The sequence below is a fragment of the Myotis myotis genome, unplaced genomic scaffold, assembly GCF_014108235.1.
Source record: "Myotis myotis isolate mMyoMyo1 unplaced genomic scaffold, mMyoMyo1.p scaffold_m19_p_33, whole genome shotgun sequence".
Classification (NCBI taxonomy): Eukaryota; Metazoa; Chordata; class Mammalia; order Chiroptera; family Vespertilionidae; genus Myotis; species Myotis myotis.
The window spans coordinates 2,426,314-2,450,870 of record NW_023416339.1 but is presented as its reverse complement, the minus strand read 5'-3'; the positions used below and the strand labels follow the sequence as shown (position 1 = coordinate 2,450,870).

The window sequence follows — 24,557 nt, the reverse complement described above, 5'->3', positions numbered from 1 at the left end:
CACACCAGCTTGGCCTCTGCTCCCACTTCCCTTTCAGAGCCTTCAACCCTGGGCCCCACAACCTCCCACCTTAACCAGCGCAGTGTCCTCCTCTCAGCTCTCCCCGCTCCAGCCCTTACTCCCCACGGCCACCAGAGGGCACACATCAACAAGAGGTCACAGGGGCGTGCTCCATACACTTACTGGCAGGCAGGAAAGGGACATTGATAACAGAGCTAGAGCACGGGTCCCAAGGCCCCTGCTCACTGTGGATGGGGCCCCTTTATACACCAGTCCTCCTGTGCCTCCTCCTTCCCTCCCCCTCTGTCCTGGCCAAACTTTAACTTTGTAGTTGCTGGACTGTGGGAGGAGGTCTAGGAGATCTGGGGGAAGAGCAGCGGCCCGCTCCCAGCCATCAGGAAAGCACTTCAGTGTTTTAACAACCATCCACTGGGCATGCAGGCTGAACAACTGCCCTGTGCGGGCAGAGCTCACATTCCGTTTTGCCTGCACCCCCCGTTGGCCCCCCGCTCCCAGCCTTCCCCACACCTCCTTTTCCTAGCACTGCCTCTGACACCTGGCCCGGCTTCTGCCTCTCAGCAGGTGTGTGTCCGAGCACAGATGTCTGCCAGGCATCCTCCGGAACTGTCACTCATCTTCGCCCACGTGACTCTGGAGGTGATGGGAAGAGGAGCTGCCTGGACCAGTGCCGTCGCCTCTGCCCAGGTCTTCCTCTCCCTCCTACAGCCGCCGGACGGCACCTGTGAGCACCTGAGTCAGCAGGTGGCTCCGCTGCTCAGAGCCCTCCTCCGCTCCACCTCAGTCAGGGTGATGGTCCAAGTTCACAGGGTCCTACACAACCCGCCTTCGCTCACTGTTTCCACCACATCGACCTTCTCACTATCCCTCCAACATGCCAGGAGCAGTCTCCTTCAGGGCCTCTGCTCGGGCTGTGTCTTCTGCCAGGACTGTCCTTTCTACATGGTCCCCTTCTTCCTCCCGGCCCCTGCTCAAGCCCTTTACCAGAGAAGCTTTCTAGCCACCCCCCTACTTAAGACATGCCCCCATCACCTTCTCTGTCTTTTTCCTGCTTCCTCTTCTCTGTATTTATTGTGTCAAGTTGTTGTGTCATCTCTCACCCACTAGAGGGCCTGCTCCACGGTCTGGTCTTTCTTTACCACGGGTGCTGCAGGGAGGGGGCTGTGGTCCCTGGGGTGGGGCAGCAGGGAGTGGTGTGAAGCTAATATGTGTCCCTACAGCAGTTGGGATGTCAGGACTATTGTGGGGGAAACGTGGGGCCATCCCCTGTGTGGCTGGACTCTCAAGAGCCTCTGCACCAACACCCTACGACATGTTCCTTCCCTCCTGGGAAACAGGTGGAATTCGTGGCTGTGTCTCCCGTCTCTAGCTAAGTGAGGTGTCTGGGGTCTCTATGGCTCCTTCGCAGACACATGGGAAGGTAAAGAAGAGAAGGTGCCATTTCCTCTTAGAAGTCACCCCCTCCTGACAGTGTAGCGAGCTCCTGCTTCTAGAGGAGGGAGAGAAGGCGCCTGCTATGGGATGGAATTGTCCCTCCAACATCCATGCTGAAGCCCTCAGCCCCTGTGTGAATGTGTTTGGAGACGGGGCCTTTAAGGACGTAAAGTTACATGAGGTCCCAAGAGGACTGGTGTCCTGTAAGAGGGAGAGACCCTGGGGGTGTGCACACACCGAGGAAAGGCCATGCAGGGGCACAGCAGGCAGGCGGCTGGCCATGTGCACGCCGAGGAGAGAGGCCTCAGGAGAAACTGCCTGGCTGCACCTGGACCTTCAGGCTCCAGAAATGTGAGAAAATCAATTCCTGCTGTTTAAGCCCCCCAGTCGCTGTTATTTTGTTACTAGTGACCTGTCGCGCGAAGTTGCAGGAGACCCGGGACCCCCCCCACTCCCACCCCCCACCTTGCGCCATGGGATCACCCTGAGTCCCGGAGCCCCGCCCTGTGTGGCTGGCGCGCCGCGGGACGGCCCCAAGTCCTGGAGAGCCACCCTAATGCCCCACCTCTGGCCCATGCGGAGTGGCCACCAGGCCCTGCCCCCGCAGCGTGCACGCGGGGCTGTGGAAACCCCGGTGGAAGCTGTGAGGAGCGGCCACTGGCCCTGCCCCCGCTGTGCGTGCCGCCATCTTGTGACGGTGTTATGGCGTGAGGATCAATTTGCATATCACCTCTTTATTATATAGGAGGATAGCCACTTGCACTGACTAAGACACAAGGGAGTCAGGGCAGGGTTCCCGGGCCTCAGTCAGCACTGTCCACCCCCACGTGTGATTGTGGGGTCAGTGACTGTGGGGTGGTCCTGTGCATTGTGGGATGATGAGCAGCACCCACTAGATGCCAGTAGCACCTCCTTTCCCAAGTCCTGACTACCAAACGTGTCCCCAGACATTGCCAAGTTGTCCCTTGTGGGGACAAGATTGCCCCGGTTGAGAAGCAGTGAATTCTGCTTCGATTCGCTGGGAAGCTTGGCCTCCAGGACTGTCATTCACATTTAAACAAAGGGAAAATCCCGATAAGAGCCAAGATGGTGGTGTAGGTAAACGCTGGTCCTCGCCGCCTCCCACGACATCAAAATTACAGCTAAAATACAGAACCACCATCATTCAGAACCGCCTGAAACCAGGCTGAACGGAAGTCCTACAACTAGGGAAGTAAAGAAGAAAGCACATCGAGACTGGTAGGAGGGGTGGAGGCGCGGAATGGGCTGGTCTGACACTCACATGTGGTGTTTTTTATATTGGGAGGGATATCTAGGCTGCAGAGGCCACCCGTGAGGAGCAAGGGGTCCCAGCCCCACACCAGACCCCCAGCCCAGGGTTCCAGAGCTGGGAAGAGAAGTCCCCATAACTTCGGGCTGTAAAAACTAGCAGAGACTGTGGCTGAGTGACACGGAGGCTGCTGGATTCCCAGCAATATCTCTTAAAGGGCTGGCATCGGAGTCAATCCCTCTGAATCCAGGGACATAGGGGGAGGAACGAAATTGTCTGGCATCGGAGCAGAAACTCGGGGGGTGGCTTTCTCCCAGACAGGGGGGTGCTCACAGGGGTCATTGTTCCTGTGCTGAGACCTCCCCCACACAGAACTGACTGGCAGCCATATCTGAGTTTCCACCAGCATGGCCCACACTGTTCCCTCTGCCCTGGAGACCCCACCCCATCCAGTTTTCCATATGAATGGCCTGTCCTGGCTCAGGCTTCAGACTTTCTTAAAACCTCTCAAACAAGCTGCAGCTGGTGTCAGTGTGCCCCAAGCCTATCAAGAAGAGGCCCAGCCCGCCTTGCTTCACAGCTGGGCCTCACTTGGGCACTTCCAAGCCCAATTCAAGTAGCAGCATCTGCAGATCCCTCTGTAGCTCCTAAGGGGTGGCCCCAGGCAGTGGCTGACTTTGCACCTCCCAGGAGGCCCCAGAGCCGGTGCACAGCTTCAGGCCATACCAGGTTACAGCTCTATACATCCACAAGCGACACACTCCAGGGGCAGACTCAATGAGCACCGAAGCCCCACTGAAGCAAGTCCTGCTCCATAGGGGTGTCGCCTGCATAGCAGCTCCTCCACTGTAGACACAGGTGGTCCTCACAGCCACTTGGCCTCGAGGTTAATTCCTCCCAGTGACGCCAACAGCAATCCAGACTCAACTATAACAAGATGGTGCACACAGCCCACACAGGGACATACCTACAGTGCCCAGCTCTGGTGACTGCAGAGGCTAAGCCACTGGGCCCTATAGGACACCTACTACACAAGGCCATTCTACCAATTCCAGGAGACATAAGAGATCTGCCTAATACATAGAAACAAACACGGGGAAGCACCAAAAATGCTGAGACAAAGAAACATGTCACAAATGAAAAACAGAAGAAGTCTCCAGAAAAAAAACTAAATGAAATAAAAGCAAGCAAACTACTAGATACAGGGTTCAAAACAATGTTTCTAAGTTGCTCAAGGGTCTTCATGAGAGCTTCAAGGGACTTAGTGAGACTTTCAAGAATCTTAGTGAGAACATCAAAGACATGAAAAAGGAAGTCAGAAATTAAGCATACACTAACGAAATAAAGAATAATTTCAGGGATTCAACAGTAAAGTAGAGGATTCTGAGAATCAAATCAACAATTTGGAATATGAGGAAGCAAAAAACACCCAGGCACAAGAGCAAAAAGAAAAAATAATCCAAAAATATGAAGGTAGTATAAAGAGCCTCTGGAACAACTTCAAGCGTACCAGCAATCATATTATGGGGGTGCCGGAAGGAGAAGAGAGAGAGCAAGACATTGAAAACTTATTCGAAGAAATAATGACAGAAAATTTCCCCTACCTGGTAAAAGAAATAGCCTTACAAGTCCAGGAAGCTCAGAGAGTCCCAAACAAGAGGAATCCAAAGAGGCCTATACCAAGACACATCATAATTCAAATATCAAGGGTTAAAGACATAGAAAGAATCTTAGAAGCAACAAGAGAAAAGCAGTTAGGTACCTACAAGGGAGCACCAATACGACTGTCAGCTGATTTCTCAACAGAAACTTTGCAAGGCGGAAGGGAGTGGCAAGAAATAGTCAAAGTGATAAATAGCAAGGACCTACAACCAAGATTACTCTACCCAGCAAAGTCATCATTTAGAATTAAAGGTCAGATAAAGAGCTTCCCAGACAAGAAAAAGCTAAAGGAGTTCATCACCACCAAACCAGTATTACATGAAATGTTCAAGGGTATTCTTTAAGAAGAGGAGGAAGAGGAGGAGAAGGAGGAGGAGGAGGAGGAGGAGGAGGAGGAGAAAGAAGAAGGAGAAGAAGGAGGAGGAGGAGAAGAAGATAAAAAAATATAAAAAATATGAAGCCCTAGCTGGTTTGGCTCAGTGGATACAGCATCTGCCTGGGAACTAAAGGGTCCTGGGTTTGATTCTGGTCAAGGGCACATGCCCAGGTTGCAGGCTTAATCCCCAGCAGGGGAAATGCAGGAGGCAGCCGATCGATGATTCTCTCTCATCATTGATGTTTCTATATCTTCCTCTCCCTTTCTCTCTGAAATCAATAAAAATATATTAAGAATAGGAACAATAAAATAGGAATAAATACATATCTATCAATAATTGAATCTAAAAATGAAAATAAACCAACAAGGAGTCTAATGAACAAAATAAACTGGTGAATAAAACAGAACCAGAGGCTAGGAAACATGGAACAGACTGAGGAATCTCAGAGGGAAGGGGGTGGGTGGGAAGAGAATAACCAAAAAACTATATGCATATATGCATTACCTATGGACACGAACAATATGGTGGCAAAGGCCTGGGGTGGGGTGGGCACTTGGTGGAGGAGGGCAATGGGGGGAGATAGGGGGACACCTGTAATACTATATCAACAATAAAGATTTAAAAAAAATACACTGGATTGATCAGGAGAAAAATTAAAAAAATAAAGGGAAAATCCTTAGAGGGTTTCCAGGTGGCCCTCCCCTAGGGTCACGGGGTTCCCTCAAGGCTGAACTCCAGGCTTATGCCTCCTCCAGTTACAGAATTATTAGCACCAGGACTCCTAGTGCACAGGCAGCAGTCGCCCATGAACTCGTGGTGTCCCAGAGTTTATAGGCCAGTGGTCCTCCCCTCACCCACCTCATTCTGCAGACCTTTTTTTTTTTTTTTTTAAAATATATGTTTATTGATTTCAGAGAGGAAGAGAGAGGGAGAGATAGAAACATCAATGATGAGAAACACCGATTGGCTGCCTTCTGTACACACCCAATGGGGATCAAGCCTGCAACCCGGGCATGTGCCCTTGACTGGAATTGAACCCTTCAGTCTGCAGGCCAATGCTCTATCCACTGAGCCAGACCAGCTAGGGCTCTGCAGACCTTTTGGTGAAGAGCCTCCATCACAGGGTCTGTCCTGCACACTCTGGGACATTCAGCAGCATCAGCATCCTGGCCTCTACACACCAGATGCCACTAGCACCAGCCCCTCCCAGTGTGACAATCAAAAATGCCCAGACATTGCCCAGTGTCCGTGGGGGCAGAATGGCCCCTAGTTGAGCAACGCTGACTTAAGGCCTGACCCCTGACCTCACTCCCCAAACCCCGATCCTGCTCAGGTCTAACCTCTGACCTCACTCCCCAAGCCCCGATCCTGCTATCTCTTTTTCCACAGTATTTCTCACCTTGGAGCACGTTGCATAGCAGATTTATGGTCTTATTGTTTGTCGCCTGTGTCCCTGCAGCTCCCTGAGGGCCGGAGGCTCACCAGCTTCAGGGAGACAACAAGGTGCCAGAACACCCCTCTCTGGTTCAGGCAGGTCAAAGCCCTTCAGCTCCCACGATGCCCCTCCCAGAACCTTCCGGGCCCCTGCAGACCCCACCTTCAGACAGAGCCTTGTGTTTGGGGGATTAAAGGGTGAGACTGTGCCCTTTGGTTGCTCAGGGCCACGTGGAGCCTGAATGAGAGTCTGGATTGGCCCTGGGAGGGGTTTGGCTGGGTCTGGCCCTAAGACAATGGCAAAAGGCATTCCTGTTTTCCAAAGTTGAAATCCCCCTGCAACTAGCGGCATGCCAGGGCCGGGGGTGGGCACCAGGAATGCCAGGCAGGTGCTGCGACGTCTGGTGCTCCCAGAGCTCCTGGAGAAGGTCCCGGCTTGGCCGATGCCTTGATTTCGACCTTGTGAGAGCCCAGTTGAGCCCACCGGGACTTCCAACCTACAGAACTGTGAGCTGATACATAGGTGTGCTTTGTGCTGCTAAACTTGTGGCCACTTGTTACGTGGCATGACTAGCTGATACGTGAACTAAAGCTTGGAGAGGGTGTCGTCTGCCAAGGTTGCAGGGAGGCAGGGCAGATGGGCGAGATGAGCCCACAGAACCACAGAACCCACCTGATCACAAGGAAGCTGCTTCCTCCCTCCCTGGGCTGGGACCTGCTCCAGCTTCGACTGTGCTGCTGCGGGAGCAGCCTGGGCAAGCAGAGCCCCGTGCGTGTGCACAGAACCTGGGCCCGACCCACGATGTGTGCCCAGCTGCTGTCCCCACCGGCTTCTGCTGTCCCGAGCCTCATCCTGTGACTCTGTCTTGCTCTCTCTGGTGGCTCCTCCTGCTCTCTCCCTTCACCTGCATGTCTAACCATCAGCCCTCAACCTGCCCCCTCCTGTCTCACTGGAAGCTGCTGATCTCCCTCCACCCTCCCCCCGCCCAGCAACTTCTGGCCTCGGCTCCTGGCCCCCCTCCTCCCCCTCAGGACCCGGTGTCCCTGAAGTTCGGCCTGCTTTCCTCCTGATATCCCAGGGGCTTCAGCTGGGTGGAGCCTTGACCTCTCTCTTCAGCCCCCCAATGTCCAACTCTGTTGGAGGACGCACCCCGTCCTCTGCAGGCGCCCTTCCCACGTCCTTCTCTCTGCTGCTCGCGTGTGCTCTCTGCCCTGCGGTCTCGTCTGCTGCTAAGTCACATTCAGTCTCTGCCAGGCTTCAGAGTCGCACTGCAGGCGGGCGACCCCGACCTCCACCAGAACCCCCGTCAGAGGAACCCACGGTCACCCTCAGTTCTTCCTGGGCTGCAGGGCAGCCGCTGACACACCGTCCCCTCCTCCCTGGCCCTCTAACGCTGCAGTGGCCCCGAGGTTGGTCTTTGGGATCCCTCAGTCCCCGTGGAGAGCCCGCTCAGTCTCCTGGCTGCAAATCTGTCAGCATCTGATGCCTCCTGCCTTCATCACTAGCTTGAAGACTCTTCACCTCCCGCCTTCAGCACCCACAGAAGGCACCCCCTCACCCCCGCCCCCAGAAGTGGAAGCAGAAGAGCCCCTTCCCCCCTCCCCCACTTACTCTGTGTCTCCACACGTCTCTGCCAACGCCTCCTCCTGCCCGCCCTTTGCCCGGACCTGGCCCTCCTGCCTCTTTCCTGTCTCAGGCAACGGCTCCAACCCCCGAGGGTGGCCTTGCTTCTCTCTCCCTCTCGCCCCACATTCAATCCCGTGGTTCTCTGGTTGGCTTGGCTCCGTTAATATCCAGAATCTGAACCTCCACAGCCTCTCAGTCAGGGCCACCCTCCTAGGTTCACCTGGGTTAGGCCAGTGGCCTCCACTCTGGCCTCTTCCCGTCCACTCTCCCCCCGAGGAGGCGGTTCAAATGTGAGTAGGGTCAGATCCCTCCTCTTCTCCAAAAGCTTCGTGACAACTCCGACTCAGAGGGCAAATTAGTTCAACACGGCCCCAGGTGGCCTCCTACCCCAGGACCTTTGCACCTGATGGTCCTGCTGCCTGGGGCACTGTCCACCCAGGTGTCCATGTGACTCATCCATCACTTTTCCTCCTTCAGAGCCTCCTGGGGCAGGCCCTCCCCTGCAGGAAGCGGAAGCTGCCGTGTCCCCATATGTAAGCCGTGGCTGGTGCCTGGGAGGCATGACCAGATGTTTGCTGAGCGAGTGAGTGGGCGAGCCAAGGAAGATCAGGGTGGGGCAGTGGCTCCTTCAGTTTCAGGCCCGAAGGGGGAGTCCTCAGCTGCCCGCTGCACTCCCCTCCACCTGTCCTACCCATCAGCTCCCACCCCTCCCCCCGCCTCCCTTACCCTTGGCAATCTTGATGTCCAGGGCTGTACGGATCAGAGCCATGAGGGTAGAATTGAAGTGGACGGTGTTGTCATCGGCGACAGGCAGATCCATTCGCAGGAGCCGCTGCAGAAAAGCAGAGGCGAGGACAGTCATTCCCAAGCTCCGTTCTTGGTCTCCCGCGAGCCAGACCCGCCCTCCCGGGAGCCCCAGGAAGAACTCTGAAGGCAGCAGCGAGGTGCCCCCCACCCTCAGGTTACCTGTCCCAGCGCTGCATTCCCCGATTCCCCTTAGTGGCCTGAGGGAGGGCACTGGGGGACCTGCCCCTTCCTCTCCCGCAGGCTGGGCCCTAGAACTGGCTTTCCCAGGTGGCCCGGACCCTCGCCCTGCCCCAGAGTTCTCCCGGCAGCTCCGTCCAGTCTCCCCCCAAAGAAGAAGCGCACAAGCTGATCAGAGCAGACATGCAACAGCCAGGCAGAGGGGTCCATGGCCACACCGCCTGGGGGCCGCTGGCTCTGTCCCCATCCCCTGCTCGGCCCAGACCAGACCAGATGGGCACAGGCCACATCGTTTCTCTGAGAAGCAGCAGGCGGGCGGCCCCCCGCCGATGGGGTGGGCCCCTCGCAGACATGCAGCGAGGCCAGGCCATCACACAGAGAACGGCAGACGGGCACATGCAGACGGAATCTCGAGACTCATTCATAGCTCCGTGGGAAGTGTATCTCAGGGCAAGTCTGGATCTCGGCTGTGTGATGGTGGGGGAGGGCTGAGGGGCGTTCCCGTGGCCCAGGGAAGAGAAGACTCCCCGTGTCCCAGGCAGGGGCGCTGGGCCCTTGCTTGGTGATGTGGGAGAGAATGCTGGGCTGGCGTGCACCGGCCCAGGCTGAGGTGGCACGGAGGTGGGGGTTGAGGGTGAGTTTGGGGTTCACGTGGGGCTTCAGACACATGTCAGCAGGAAACACAGAGTTGGACGAGGGGGAAGGGGTGACAAACCCAGAGTAGACACAAGAAATGGGTGGGGGCTGAGTGGGGAGGAAGGCAGCAGATGGAGAGGCACACAGACGGGCCGCAGGGCACAGCTGTGCAGGCTGCGCCCCGCACGGGGTTCCTGCCTCAGAAACCGTGGATTCGTGCATTTAGATGACAGCTTCCCAGCTGCCAGCAGCAAAGGGTCTGGCTCTCACCACGTCTCTGGGTTACAATTTCCCAGCAGACAGTGTTCGGTGGAAAGGGTGCTCTTTTCAATTTTGCACAAAGGTGTCCTAGGACCCACGGGGGCTGCACAGAGGCCAGAGGGAAGGCTCTCCCTCCCTCTCTCTTGCGAGGACACGTGTGTGAGTGCGCGCGCGCGCGCGCGCACACACACACACACACACACACACACACACACACTTAGACAAGCAGAGACCAAGAGAAAGGACGAGAGGACGACTACAGAGAGGGGCACAGGTGCAGGGGGGCAGGGGTCTTTGAGATGCGGGTGGGGAGCCTCTTCCAGGCCGTGGCTGGGAAGGAGGGGTGCGTAGAGGGGGGAGGAGGAGGGAGGCTGTGGAGAGGCAGCCACAGGAGGCAGGAGGGAATGTGTTGGCAGAATGGAGGGAGGACTCTCGCAGACACAGGGCGGACCAAGGTGGGTGGGAGAATGGGATGATGGGTACTCATATTTTTGGGGGGACTTTAAAGGTCCTCCCTGAACTTTTGGTGGATGAGCTGGAGGAAACAGATCGTCGGTCCTTGGGTGCCAAGGTAGATTCTGGGACGGGGTCCTGGAGGGTGGCTGGCCCAGCCGCCTGGCGGCAGGGCCCTCGCTCCTTCAGCCAGCATGCACCATCCCCACCCCAGCCCCCTCGGCCAAGGTGCCTGCCCGCCCCAGGCTCCCGCCAAGGCAGCGTGCATGGCCTGCGTCAGGGTGCCACGGTCCAGGGGTCCGGCTGCGGCCTGCCTGCCCACTCTGGAACAATGGAGAGGCATGTTGGGTGGTCTTGGGGGGCAGCAGGTGGCATAGGGACAGGAGCTGGGGAAACAACTCCGGGGGTGGGGGGGAGGAGCAGGGAGGAGAGGCTGTGGGTGTTCCTCGGGAGGTCTTGTATCCCCCAAGGCCCTAGGTCAGAGATCAGCTTCAGGTGTGTGTGGGGGCGGGGGCACTGCGGGACCTGGGATTCAAGATATAAAAGATGGGGCCAGGGTCATGCCTTTTTCGGGGCCAAAGACCCCTGCCAAAAGGTTCCTGCCCCGGCCTGGGAGTGGGGGCCGCTCGGGGTGGGCAGAAAGGAGGCACAGTGGGGATCCCCCCTGAAGTGTGTCTGTGTTCAATTTGGTTCCCAGGAGACCAAATACAAGGGGACTGGGGGCTCCCCCCTCCCCCCGCATGTCGGCCATAATGGAGTCTCAAAACACCAAAACACACTCATCAGAAGGACGGACACGGTGTGCTCCTGCGATCAAGGGATGGTCATGGCCCGTTTACTCGAGGAGGAAAGAAAAGAAAAAAGAAAAAAAAGAAAGAAAGAAGAGGAACGCTGGAAAAAGAGACTCGGCCGGTGTTCCTGGCCAGCACGGAAAAGTCCCCGGTGCCCGGACGGTGGTGGTCAGCAAAGGTAATCTACCTTGTAAGCCACTCTGGCCGGACACTTCTTCCCCAGACCCAGGGGCGGAGACATGTGTCTCAGCATCTGATACATGTCCGGGTAAGGCATGCGGCCCCTGGCAGCACCGAAAACACAAAAGGGGGCAGAACGGAGAACCAAAGGAGGGGAGAGGGGAGGGAGGGGAGGAAACAGAAGAAAAAAAAAAAACCAAAACCAAAACCACAGGAGCCGAAAAAATATAGAAAGATGCAGAGAACGATAAAATAGGTGTTTCAAATAAATGGAAAAGAGGAGAAAAAAAATGGAAGAAAAGGTAATTAAAAAAATATTATTTCACTGCTTCCAAGCAGGGAGAGAGAGAGAGAGAAAAGAGAAAGGTCAGATTCAGCTTTGACTCTGAGCTATGGTTCTGGTGGAAAATGGAGGGAATGGGGGGGGGTCCCTCATTTTGGAGGGCCTGAAACAATACTTTCGTTGGATGTTGTTTTAAAAACTGGGTCAAGTTCTCTGGTTTGGCTGAGGCTGGTCTCTGAGGGGGCCTAGATGGGGAGGAGGAGTGGTGGGAGGGCTGGGGGCTCCGGGAGGCAAAGGGTAGAGGGGGAGAGAGTGGAGGTAATGGTGGGGGGAGGAGAGCCAAGTTACGACCCCCCTGGATGTCTGATTTGGGGGTGCCGTTGAGACCCTAGGATGGGCAGCTTCAGCTAAGAGCAAGCAGAATGGCTGAAGGGAACAGAGAGGTATGTTCCATGCTTCATCAAGTCTAGTGACTGCATTCTCTTGGCTAAGAGAGTTTTCTAGTTTAATGCAAGAGAAAGAGAGATGGCTCTGTTTTTTGGAGATATATATATATATGTGAAATATATATATTGAAGAACCCCAAGCCACACTCATTCCATGGATGCTAGCAGGTTTTAGTGGAAATCAAACCTTGCAAGCAACCCTATGAGGACATTTCTTGCCTAAGCCGAGAGGGGGAGATATTACGCGCAATAAACTGTACATATCCTTATAATGAATCCGACCGCTGAAAGGAGAAGAGAGGGGATTAGTGGAGGCACAGGGGTCAAGCTGCCTTCACGCTGCCTTCCTGTGCACACAGGGAGGTCACAATGTCAGGGACTTGGGGACCCCTGGCTTGAAGGGGTCGGGGGAGGCTTGGGATCAGTCACTCACAGGCCCCAGGGGGCAGAGGGTTTCGGTTGGGGTGAGCCCAGAGCTCCGGGCTCAGGGCACCTTCTCTAGGGCTCTCTCTAAGCCTCCCTCCTCCACGATCTATATGGGCTACACTGGGAGGAGGGGGCTCGTGGAATAGAGGACAGGGGGACAGCATCCAACTGCTGTGACCTAAAATCAAAACAGGAAGAGTTAGGAACCAGCTGAAAATCCAGTCTCAGACCCGCGGCTCACCCAGCCTCTCGGTCACGGCCACGGTGGACTTGCGGGGCTGCAGGGATGGCAAGGATGGCTCCTCCCACCTTCCCTGTAAGGCCTCCCTCCAGCACTCAGGCCCCACACTCAGCCTGAACTAGGATCTCCAATCGGTGGCTAATGGGCTCTGAGCATCAGGATGGTGCCTCTGAGGGTCCTGCAGTGCTTGGTGTTGAGCAGGTGCTCAGTACCTGTGCACAGGATGGAGCTCACCCTCTGAAACCACTGCCTGGCAGCCAGGGAGAGGCCCTCTGGTGCCCACGGAGATGGGAGAGCTCACTCCCTTTGTGACCGGGAAGATGCAAAGGCCCCTGAGGCTGTGTGTCCTCTCCCCTGGCTGTGTGACCACCTTCTCCAGGGTCCTGTGATCCCAGCAGACGCTGGGTTCTGCCACTCTGACCTTGCAGCCAATCTCATGTGCCAAGGGAGCTAGGCCAGGTCCCACCCCCACACTCCCAGGAGAATCGAGTCTGAGAGGCCTCTGGCTTCCCCCCTGGGGCCTGGCAAACTTGTCCTCACCATCTGGAGGCCTCACAGTGAGGGGAGGAGAGACTCATAGGAGACCAGCTACTCATGGCTGACTCCCTCCCTCATCTCCCAGAAAGCCTGGGGCTTGGGCAGGGGTGGTGCCCAAAGCTTTGAACCCGGGGTCTGTGAGGGTGCTAATTCTCATTTCCTTCTGCTAGACTGATTCCCCTGAGATTCCTGATGGCTCCTCAGGGACTCAACGCCCCCAGAACTGGAGCCTGCCCTAACCTGTGCTCCAGTGCCTGAGAAAGGTGGGCAGTGTGGCTGCAGGATTCGGGGTGACTCCTTACCACGCTGCGGGGTCGTACTCAGCCCAGACACGCACGTACTCATCCAGGTGGTGAGGACCCAGGATGGAGGAATCTCGAGTGAGGTACTCAAAGTTGTCCATGATGACAGCAACAAAGAGGTTCAGCATCTGTGGGAACCCCAGGGGCCAAGAGGGAGTGGGGGAGAGCGAGACCCATCCAAACACATTTACACAGAGGTCCAGAGGGAGGGAGATGAGATGGAGAAAGGGAGACAGACAGAGAAAGAGAAGGGGGGGAAGGGATAGGGAGGAAAGGCACATGCTCACACACGGAGCCCAGACAGGGAGATGGAGAAACGGAGATGTGGGAGGGAGACAGGGGAAGATGGAGACAGGGAATTGGAGAGAGAGGTGAGAGAGGCTGTGTGAAATGATGGCCAAAAGCAAGGGAACTGCCATCACCCTAAGGCCTCCCATACCTGGCTGCCAACAAGGCCAGAGTGAAGGCCCCACGTGGGCAAGAACCTTGTGTTCCCAGCCCCAGCACAAAGTAAGGACTCAGCAAATATGGGCAGGGGCAAAAGTACTTATAGTTGTGAATATACGAAACAGATTATTTGTGGGTTTTATTATTTATTAGTAATTATTAATGACTGTATGCTTTTCCATACAAACAACTGTACTCCTGCTTTTATCCCACCCTGAGTTTCTAGGATGGATGGATGGATGGATGAGTTTTCCTGCCCTCATCTGCATCTGGTAGCTCCTTTTCAGGTGTTCTTCTGGCCCTTAACACATGGGGAGCTTGCAACAGTTTTGTCCCAGGCCTTTGCAAAAGTTGCTTCTTTAGTGGCAACCTGGGTAACTTCCCCTTTACACTTAAATGCTGTAGTTGGGTGTGGCTCACCCCATCTCATGGCTCCTTAGACACCATTGGTTAGGGAAGGGCACATGACCCAAGGTGGCCAATGAGAGCCTTCCCTGGGATTTTTGCTGGCACTCTGGCAGCCATCTTGCCTCTACAAGGAGAAAGTATGAGAACAGCAAAGATGACGGGGTCCACTTGCCTGGATCTAGCCTCATCTGGACTTTTTAGTTACACAAGTTAGTGAACTGCATATTTTACTTAAGTCAGTTTATGTTACTTGCAACCACTTTGATGAATATGTAGTCTAACTCCTGCTCACCATCCTGGTGGGCCACTCTTTGAAATCTTCCTTCAGTCCGAATTTCCCTCATCAAAGCACAGATGGACTGTGCTGCTATCTGTGCTGACTTGTCTACCCATCACCCCCCCTGTGTTCTCTCCTATTACCCCCAGTGCCTAGCATAAGGTCTGGCACATAGTAGGCACTACACAAATGTTTAGATGGAAACATAATAGGTGTTTAATAAATGACATGTAGTTCTAGATGCCCCTAACTTTAATGACTCTATTTTTTTTTTAATGGCTCTATTTTTAATGAATCATTTCATGATACTGATTGAGCACCTGCTGTGTGCCAGTCACTATCCTAGGTACTGGTTACACAGCAGTGAACAAAACTCCTGCCCTCAGGGGCGGGTGGTCAAGTGTTGCAGATATTTTCTAGGTCCCTGCCCTTCCCAGATGGGCTGCGTTATAAGATCTCATCCCTTTACGCACACACAGTGGCTGGACACTGGGGGCCTCTGGCCAGGGGCTGCGCTGGCCCATGCAGACTCTCTCTTCTGGGAATCTGGGCCATGGACCCGCCTGGGTCAGCAGCTGTGAAACCGAGGGGGCAGGTCTCCCCGTTGAGGTTACTAGTCCGAAAGAGGGTGGGTGTGTTGGGCTTTTGCTGACAGATGCTGGTGCTCAGGCTGAGGTCTGCAAACAACATCTCCCACATTCGGGAAACCAGACTTGGGAGGAGGGGAAGGGAAAAGGAGACTCCTCCTTCCTGCAAGGGTCTGAGTTGTGGGTTGAACTGTGTCTCCCCCAAAAGACATGTTCAAATCCCAAAACGTGGTCCCTGTGAATGTGGCCTTATTTGGAAAAAGGATCTTTGCGCACATCACCAAGTTAAGATGAAGTCATACTAAATTAGGGAGGGCCCTAAATCTAGCATGACTCCTGTCCTCGTTAGAGGGACATCTGGACACCAGCACACATGGAAGAGGCCGTGTGAGGATGAAGGTAGAGACTGGACGGATGCTGCCACAAGCCGAGGGATGCCTGGGGCCACCAGAAGCTGGAGGAGACCAGGAAGGATCCTTCTTAGAAGCTTGGAGGGAGCACAGCCTTGACAACACCCTGATTGGACTTGTGGCTCCCAGAACTGCGGGAGGATAAATTCCTGTTGTGATAAGCCACCAAGTTTTGTGATACTTTGAAACAAGTACCATCTGCAGTTGTGCAGGGGCAGCGGACAGCCAGGTGTCAGCACTCCCTGGAGGGTGCCAGGGGCAGCTGGGTTGGTTGGTAACACCCTTTCTTCCTTTTTAAAATTTTTCTTTTATATATTTTTATTCATTTCAGCGAGGAAGGGAGAGGGAGAGAGAGTTAGAAACGTCAATGATGAGAGAGAATCGCTGATTGGCTGCCTCCTGCACGCCCCCTCCTGGGGATCGAGCCTGCAACCCGGGCATGTGCCCTTAACTGGAATCGAACCTGGGGTCCTTCAGTCCATAGGCTGACGCTCTATCCACTGAGCCAAACCAGCTAGGCCTCTTTCCCGTTTAATACTCCATCCCTGGCATTCCTGCAGTCAGTAATCCCTGGTGCTTTCCACACTGTATGTCTCATCTTCCAACCGTGTCTGCTCTGACTGTGCTGTGACTACTCTAGGGAGAGCAGAGAACAAAAGGGGGTACAGTGATGAGGCCCCAGAGAGAGTGAGAAAGAGAAATCAGGATGGAGCAGGCAGCTGCTGTGGTTCCTGATCTATCTGTCTGTCTGTCTGTCTATCTATCTATCTTTCTTCATCTATCTATCCATCCATTTTATTTTCTTTACTGGTTCTTGGGCTCAGTCTCTTGCAGTGTTTCTTATCCGTGGGGCCTATGAGATTCCTCCTTCCAGCAAATTCATCTTTTACTAGTGAGAACCCATTCAATCCTTTGCAAGGCCCTGAGCCCCCAGAGAACGTTTAAGTGGCTGACTTCCTTGCCTCCTGATCGCACACAGGAAGGCACCGGCCCTCAGAGAGAAGGGGGAAGACTCCTACACCTCAATCAAAGGGTCCTGGGATGCTCTCAGCACCACTAGGTTTTCCCGCAGGACACCCAGTGGGCTGCAAAAGGGGCGATTCTGCCTCCCTTCCCCAGGGGACATGTGACAATGTCCGGAGACATTGTTGGTTGCCACAGCTGGAAGGGCAGGGGGCAGGTGCTTCTGGCATCTAGTGGGCCGAGCCCAGGGATGCTGTTAAACCACCTGCTGTGCACAGAACGGCTCCCTCCACGGAGAGTGACCCAGCGACCCCGCCCCCCCTGCCAACGCGCTGAGGGTGAGACCCCCTGGCTGACCTGACCCCAGGCTGGCTCAGAAGCCGTGGAGGGAGCAAGTCTGCAACACAGCCACACTCTAGAGAGGTCCGCACCCCTAGGTAGGAGGGAGCCAGTCCTGGGGAGCCCACCCCCACACGTCCACAGACTCACCAGAAAGGAGCAGAGGAAGATGAAGGAAACGAAGTAAAAATAAGCAAATTCATTGCCACACTCGGGAGTCAGGATGCCGGAGTTTTTATCACACGGCTTCCCGCTGAGGCAGGAGAGCATGATGTTGTGCCAAGCCTCCCCGGTGGCACTCCTGAGGACAGAGAGGGGCGTCAGGGACCTGGGCGCCCGGCCCGGACACCAGGGCCTCCCAGGGAGGCGGGCACCGTGGCGGAGCACTTGGGCTCTGGACCTGGACCAGCTGGGCTTGGGCCCCGGGAAGCACCTCTTTCCTCCGGGAGCTCAGGGAGGGGCCTCACATTCTTGGTTGTGCAGTAAAGCCCATGGCGGGCGGGGGCGGGGGGGGGGAGGGCGTAAAAACACGGATGCCAACGCCTCACTATCACAGGCTTGGGCTCAGCTGGTCTCGCTGGGGCCTGAGGACATAGGTGTGTTTAAAAGACTTCCCTCTGTCCGGGTGGTTGTCATCTTTTACTGCTTCCTCCCCCGGTAACTGCTCCAGGCACACGGGCTCCTCCAGGCTCCCCTCCAGGCCAGCCATGCTCCGCCTCAGGACCTTCGCACTTGCTGTACCCTCGCCTGGCCTGCCCTTCCTGGGATACCCATCCGCTCCCTTCCTTGCCTATTTCTCTCAAATATCACCCCGCTCAGGGAGGCATGACATACCAGCCCTCCGTTCCTTTTTGGTTGTTGTTAAATGAGAAAAACAATTATTGTTACTGTGCCCAAATGTACATAACATAAAACTGACCATTTTAAGCATTTAAAAACGTATCATTCAGTGGCATTCAGCACATTCACAGTGCCGTGTAACCGTCACCACGATCCACCCCCAAGACCTGTTCATCTTCCCAAACGGAAAATGTGTGCTCATTAAATAATAACTCCCCATTCTCCTCTCTCCCAGTCCCTGGCAAGCTCTACTCCAGTTTTGTTTTTTTTCTTTCTCTCTCTCTCTGAGTTGCCCATTTAAGTATAATCATGCATTATTTGTTCTTCTGTACCTTCATTTCCCTCTTAATCTCAAATTTTATCTCCTTCTCGCATCCTCTACAGTTTACTACTGATGGTCTCCCCCAAAGGAATATAAGTTTCCAGAAGGCAGAGAATGTTGTCCCTTTCTGCTCGTTCCCAGTACTTACAGCAGGGCCTGGCACACAGCAGGTGCTCAATAAAGCTCCCATGGGTGAAAGAAGGAACTCTAACATGCAGCCAGGGTTGAGAACCAGGCCTCAGAGCCTATAAGCCTTAGTTTCCTCGTCTGTCACATGGGGCTGCCAAGAACCCCTCCCCTCCCCGCCCAGGATGGTCAGGAGTCAATGAGACGATGCTTGAAAACGCCTTTCATGTGTGAGTCCCAGAACCGTTAGCTACTAGCCCACCAGGGTTCCTGGGTCCCCCATGCCCATCCCAGGCCTCACGGGCACAGCAGACTAAGGGCACCCCCTCCCCCACTGGAGGAGAAGGAGAAGGAGAAGGACACCCCCCCACTGGAAGTGAAGAATGAGAGCGCCTGCCTCTCACCGGAAGAGAAGCATGAGGGCCTGGAAGAAAGTCCGGAAGTTGTTGTGCTCCGTGATCTGGAAGTCGTCCTCATCGCTGTCCTCTTCCTCCACGTCGATGCCAATGTTGCCAAACACCTGGGGGATTGGAGGGCGATGACCAGGGGCGGACGTGCCCCTCAGGGGCTCCAGGGAAACCCCACCCAATGCCCACGTCTGCCTCTCAGAACTGGGCTCCCGACCCCCCTCTGCCTAAGGGCAGTGGCCCTCCTTACGTGGCTCTGGGAACATTGGGGGGACCAGCACGCACCTGCATCCCGATGATGGCATAGATGAAGAAAAGCATGGCAATCAGCAGACAGACATAAGGCAGGGCCTGGTGGGAAGGAAGTTAGACAAGAGCCCTGCAGACCACGTTCTCAGCAAGACGCACCGTGCGGGCATCGCCAACCTCCACTCTAGATTCAGCTACAGCGGTGGGGGCGGGGGCTCTCCCTCTCAGCCCTGAGCAGGGGCTCACCTTGAACGACTGCACGAAGGTCCAGAGAAGAATGCGGATGGTGTAACCCTGCCGGAGGAGTTTGATGAGCCGGGCTGCTCGGAAGAGGCGGAGGAAGCTCAGGTTGATGAAGTTATTCTGGGGAAATGGAGAAAGAGGGGTGACCATCCACCCACCCCCTGGGGCTTAGAGCCATCACCACTCACAGAGGACCCTACATGAAGCCAACCAACAGGAAAAAGCAAGCCAGACCCCAAATAAGGAGGGAGAGGAGAGAAAGCACTATTAATGCAATGGTGCAGAGGAAAAAACTTGAAAAAGGGACAAAGTGGGGTGGGGTGGGGGGGGGAAGGAGGAGAAGGCATCAACTCAGAAAGCATACGCCCTCCCTGCCAGCCCCATCCGCAAAGGGGGAAGGAAAGGAAAAAAAGGAGAGAGAGGAAAGGGGTCGGGGGTGGGGTGGGGAAGAAATAACAAAAGAACAAGGAAAAGAAAATATATCCGAATCATCCAATCAGGAAAAAAATCGAGATGGTTTTTGTTTCTCCCAACAACCAAATGCACTGAGACGATAGGACACAAGCGGGTCAAGTTGCCAAATCCATCACACATACGATGCACAAACACCGGGCAGGGTGGGGGGCCAGCGCGCTCAGGCCTGGTGGACGGGGGCGGGGTCCAGGGCATGTTACGCTCTAGGCCAGAAATGCATCTGTCGTGGGACTCACCGGGCACCCTGCCCTGCCCTGCCGAGCTGCCCACCCGCTCCTGCCCGCCCTCACCTCACCCCACGGCCAAGAGGACTCGAGCCAATTGGAGAAGTGGAAGAGCATCTTTTCTTACCCCCTTGGCGAGCGGGCATGGGGAGGACGGGAGGGAGCTGGGGCTGTTCGGCTGCAGGGCGAGTCCTCGCTGCCCGCTGAGTCGGAGAAGATGCATTTGGGGCCCTTTTCCCCCCTCTCAGGGATGGCTTCTCAGCTTCTGGGGCTGGGTGGAGGTGCACGGGACCAGGCCTGCGGGAAGCAGGAAGTACGCAGCGCCCGTGGGTGGGTGAGCTGGCCATCGGCCCAGGCCCACCAGGGGCGGTGCTGGGGGCGGGGAGGTGGGCCGTCCCTGCCCCCAGGACCTCCCTGGGTGGCCCCTGCCTCTGCGCAAAGACCCCTACCTAGTTACTGCCTCTACCTCCTCCCACCCCAGCCAGACAACAGGGGGACCGGGAGGTGGGCGGCAGCCAGCCAGCTGGGTGGGTTGGGGCCCTGGTCATTATGGAACTGTCCTGGGACTTGCCCTCTGGGGCCTCAGGGGGCACTGGTGAGGGACAAGGCGCTAGAAGTCACAAATGGACCAAATCTAATCACCTGGTTGACAAAGTTATTTTGTTGGACCTGAGCAGTTTTGTAATGAAAAGTAGTTGGCACTGTTTAAACTTCAGATCCGCCCCCCCCCTCCCCCAATCTGGCTTTCTGGCAACCCTGGACCTGCTTCCGTCCTGACAGCCATTAACCGGGGCTCCGGAGTGGCTGCCCACCTCGAAGCAGGCCAGAGTCCTCCGGTTTGCCCAAGGCCCCTGTTCTAGAAGTGGCACCTGCTTTCCGGCTCATGGCGCGTGTTGGCCACCAGAAGCACTTCGAGTTTGAGAGCCCTGTCTGCGCTCAGCCGGTGGGCTGCGATGGAGCAGCCGTAACCGGGACTCGGAGACCCCGTGGAACAAGGTGTAAACGGGCCCGCCCCTCACCTGCAGGTGGCACAGGGGTGACCACACAGGTTGCCCTGCCAGTCACAGCACCCCTTTCGGTCTCACAAGCTTGGATGATGAACTAACTGGGCATCTTCCGTGCTGGGTTCCCCAGGGCGTCCCAGTCCCAAGTCTGCACCCGCTCGCTCTGGCCCGGGGGCCGAGGCGGGGATGGGGCTCAAGGAATTTCTGGGGCGGACAAGACGCCTCTGGGACACACCATTGGCCCCTCTGTCTCTAGGAGGGGCGTGGGGACCGGGAGCTCCTCCTCTGAACCCAACGGGCCTATGCACTGTGACCACGTCCGGACTCCTGGAACGAGCCCCGCCCCAGCTGGGCTGAGAACCACACCGTGCCCACTGCCCTGACTCCCGCCTGGCCTGGCCACCCAGCTCCACCAGCTGTCCCCAGCCTTCTCCCCTCCATCCCCAGAGGACAAGCCATCCCTTCGTGGGGCGGGGCACGCAGGTGGACTCGCTCAGCATGCAGAGGCAGGCGGGCCCTGGAAGCAGCCTCGGGCTCGGGGTGCGCGGGGGGCCTGCCACCATGCGGGAGAAGCCAGGGGCCTCGCGGGGAGATGCGGCCGGGACATGCGGAACCGAGGGGGAGGGAGACACGTGGGAGGGAGGGTGGAGATGAGAGAGGCCCAGGTGATGGGGCAGGGAAGGTGCTAGGCTGCCCTCGCCCACCCCTCCCCCTCTTCCCATGTCTGCATCCAGTCCTTCAAGTGCTCACAGAAACTTCCGGCAACTTCCCTTTTTCTAGCTTCCATCTTCCCGTCCACAGGCCACAAGGAGCAGCTGTTCACTCCTCCAACCCTGCCCTGTGCATCCAGGTTCTAGGGTGCCCGGGCGGGGTGCAGGCCCCGAACGCTGGCGTGCTCAGGGGCGCGAGCGCTCAGGACAGGGGAGCTACCTGCGTGATGGCTCCGGAGAAATCCTGGCCCCTCCGGCCCAGAAGCCGCCTCTGAGCTCCAGCCCCATAACCACCTGCCTACCAACTCTTCCAGGGCGTCCTCCACGGCGCCTCACACACTCACGCTCTCCCCAACCCGGCCTCCTGGCGTTCCCTAACCTCCTCCGGTTCAAGCCACTCACGCCCCTCCAGGTCCCCCTCTCACCCACAGCCCAGGGGACCCATCCCCGGGTTCTGGGGGGGGGGGGAGGCTCAGACAGCTCGTCCTCTGCTGGCCTCGTCCAGCCCAGGCCCGACCAAGCCGCTCGGCTCTGCAGCCACAGTGACCTTGTCTAATCACACGCCTGGTGGCGCCTCCCCTGCTCCACATCCGCCCGAGCTCCCACAACAAGGCCCCAAGGGCCTTCCCCTTCTGTGCTCGTCACATCCTATGGGCCAACCGTCCGCTGCTCTTTGCTCCAGCCACACCCCTCACTTGCAGAGCCTGACCCCTGCGTGCTGTCCTGCCACTGGGCCTTTGCACGTGCTGTCTAGACCTTGTATGCCCCATTCGCCCCCTCCACCTGCTTAGCACTGCTCACCCTTCAGCTTGCAGCAGTTACAATGTCACGTGGGTTTGCGGAGTGGTTTGACCAATGCCTGCCTCCCCCACTTGACCAGGTGAGGGGGGCAGGGTGGTGTCCGCTTTTGTCCCCCCCATCTGTGGCACGGAATTGGGCTCACTAAACGTTTGGTGAATGAGCACACATGTACCGCGAGGGGAGGAATCCTGGTGGAAAGATGCCACTGGGGGTCCTTCATAGGGGCCCAGGGCTGGGCGGGGAAGAGGCAGGTCAGATGCAACAGAGTGAGAGGTGTGCAGGTGTGTAAGGAGCTGAATGAGTGAGGAGAGAGGCAGTGTATGCTGGGGTGGGGTGTGGGTGTGCTGGGTGGATGGATGTAAGGGAGGAGAGGCATAGGGTATGCATCTGTGTGTATGTCGGCGGGGAGAGAGACAGTGGGGGGCGTGTCAGAGACAGAGAGAGGAGAGGGCACATGTGTGCAGTGACTGTGTGTGTGTGTGTGGGGGGGGGCGGGGGGGCACACGGCCTTGGCTGGCCGGCCCACCTGGAAGCAGCTAGACCCCAGCCTTAGAAGTTCTGTCTCCCTCGCCTGAGAGTCTTTGCCTGCATGCGCCCCCCCCCCCGCCCCCCCCCCCCCCCATCAGGCTTGGAGATTGGTCTCTGGTGATCAAGGGCTGAGAATGGGGTCAGGGATGGGAGGCCCTTTCCTGGGGCCCAGGCTCCATGGAGCTGAACAGGGAAGTGGAGTGACTTGAGGGGGCTGAGGGTTCGGAGTGTCAGATGCGTGTAAGCGATGGGGTTGGAGACCCAGCCAGCCGACTTGTCCTGGCAAACCCATCCTTTTCTCTGCAAAAGATGCAAATCAAGCCAAACAAAAACCCCAATTCAGAACCCAGTGAAAACAAGGAGAGAGAGAGAGAGAGAGAGAGAGAGAGAGAGAGAGAGAGAGAGGCTCTGTAGGAATGAAGAGGGAGGGGCTGGGGGGTCGGAGAGAGGGACAGACAGATGGGTGGGAAGAGGGACAGACAGACGGGCATGGGGAGGGGGACGGGGGATAAGGGGGGTGTCAGGCATTCCCAGTCAGAAAGCCCAGGGCATGGCATGCAACGCTGATGCGAGAAGATGCGTTCACAGTTAATGTAAGGCATTTAGACTTCAGAAAGAAGTAACACCAACCGGATTCTAGATGCAGATGTTGAAGATGGAGGGGGAGCGGGCGGGCGGGGACAGTTGGGGAGGCGTGTTCAGCGTTTTTTAGGTTGATTTGTGCCAAAAAACCAATGGGTTTCGGTTCCCGGGCGGGGAGTGGGGTGGTGGTGGGTTGGGAGATAGTCATTGGTGTATGAATACACAGACCACGTCATGGATGAACAAATGAATTTCATAGTGCATTTTGATTGGATGAGTTTTTCAGACGGCGTTGTGCCAATATACAGTTTAAAGAGCAGGCATGAAAAGAGACAAGACAAGAAACACAGTCATTATCCATCGCACGCAGAGCAAACCCACGTCACCCTGGCCACTTAGGGGCAGCAGCTGAGGCCCACTGGGTCTCACGCCCTCTCCCCCCAACCCTGGGACCTGCCCTCCAAGGGTCTGGTTCCTCCTGCCTCAGACCTAGCGGGCTTACCTGGGGGGCAGGAAGGGGGGGACTGTGGCTCCTTGCCTGGCAGGGCAGGCCTCCCCCGCCCCCGTCCAGGTTGGGAGTTTATCGTTCTTAAAGGGTCCAAACACCCACCCTCTAGCTTTCCCTCCAAATGATTCTAACTCAGAGCCAGGGGCCGGCGAACAAACTAAAACTCCAGTACATCCACAGTAATAATGGCAATAACAAAGCCACCATTTGTGAGCTATGTTTTCTGGTAGGTTCTGTGCCAAGCACTTCACATTGATGGCTCTGACTTATTAAAAGTTGCCATCTTTCTCCTATGAATGTCAGCTCTATGCGGGCAGCATTCTCTTTTTATATTGATTGATTGATGGATTGATTGATTTCAGAGAGAAAGGGAGGGGGAGAGAGATAGAAACACCAACAATAAGAATCATTGATCGGCTGCCTCCTGCATGGCCCCTATTGGGGATCGAGCCAGCAACTCAGGCATGTGTCCTTGATGATAATCAAACCCAGGGCCCTTCAGTCTGCAGGCGGATGCTCTACCCATTGAGCCAAACCAGCCAGGGCGAGGCAGCATTCTTGTATATTTTGATTTGTTCACTGCTCTGTCTCCAGCACCTATAACAATGCCTGGCACACAGCAGGCGCTCAATGCCTGCTTACCGAGTGCATGAATAAATGGAAGATCTGATGGGCTTAGTTATGATGATCCCTACATACAGGTTGAGAAGAAGTAACACCATTGCTCAGCGTCAGACAACTCATAG

At 56.1% G+C, this 24,557-nt stretch overlaps 1 protein-coding gene across 4 annotated transcripts in view; it reads right to left on the bottom strand.

Annotated features, from left to right (window-relative positions):
- The window catches only part of CACNA1A (calcium voltage-gated channel subunit alpha1 A), a 285,647-nt gene that overhangs the window by 8,193 nt on the left and 252,897 nt on the right, over nucleotides 1-24,557 (bottom strand). For all 4 annotated transcript variants that reach the window (XM_036302813.1, XM_036302811.1, XM_036302810.1 and 1 more), the window contains 8 exons: nucleotides 23,352-23,357; nucleotides 18,984-19,100; nucleotides 18,774-18,839; nucleotides 18,486-18,601; nucleotides 16,944-17,094; nucleotides 13,363-13,490; nucleotides 11,135-11,231; nucleotides 8,549-8,654 (listed from right to left, as the gene is read on the bottom strand). In XM_036302813.1, the coding sequence (XP_036158706.1) occupies nucleotides 8,549-8,654; nucleotides 11,135-11,231; nucleotides 13,363-13,490; nucleotides 16,944-17,094; nucleotides 18,486-18,601; nucleotides 18,774-18,839; nucleotides 18,984-19,100; nucleotides 23,352-23,357 (787 nt within the window). The remainder of the gene's footprint in view (nucleotides 1-8,548; nucleotides 8,655-11,134; nucleotides 11,232-13,362; nucleotides 13,491-16,943; nucleotides 17,095-18,485; nucleotides 18,602-18,773; nucleotides 18,840-18,983; nucleotides 19,101-23,351; nucleotides 23,358-24,557) is intronic.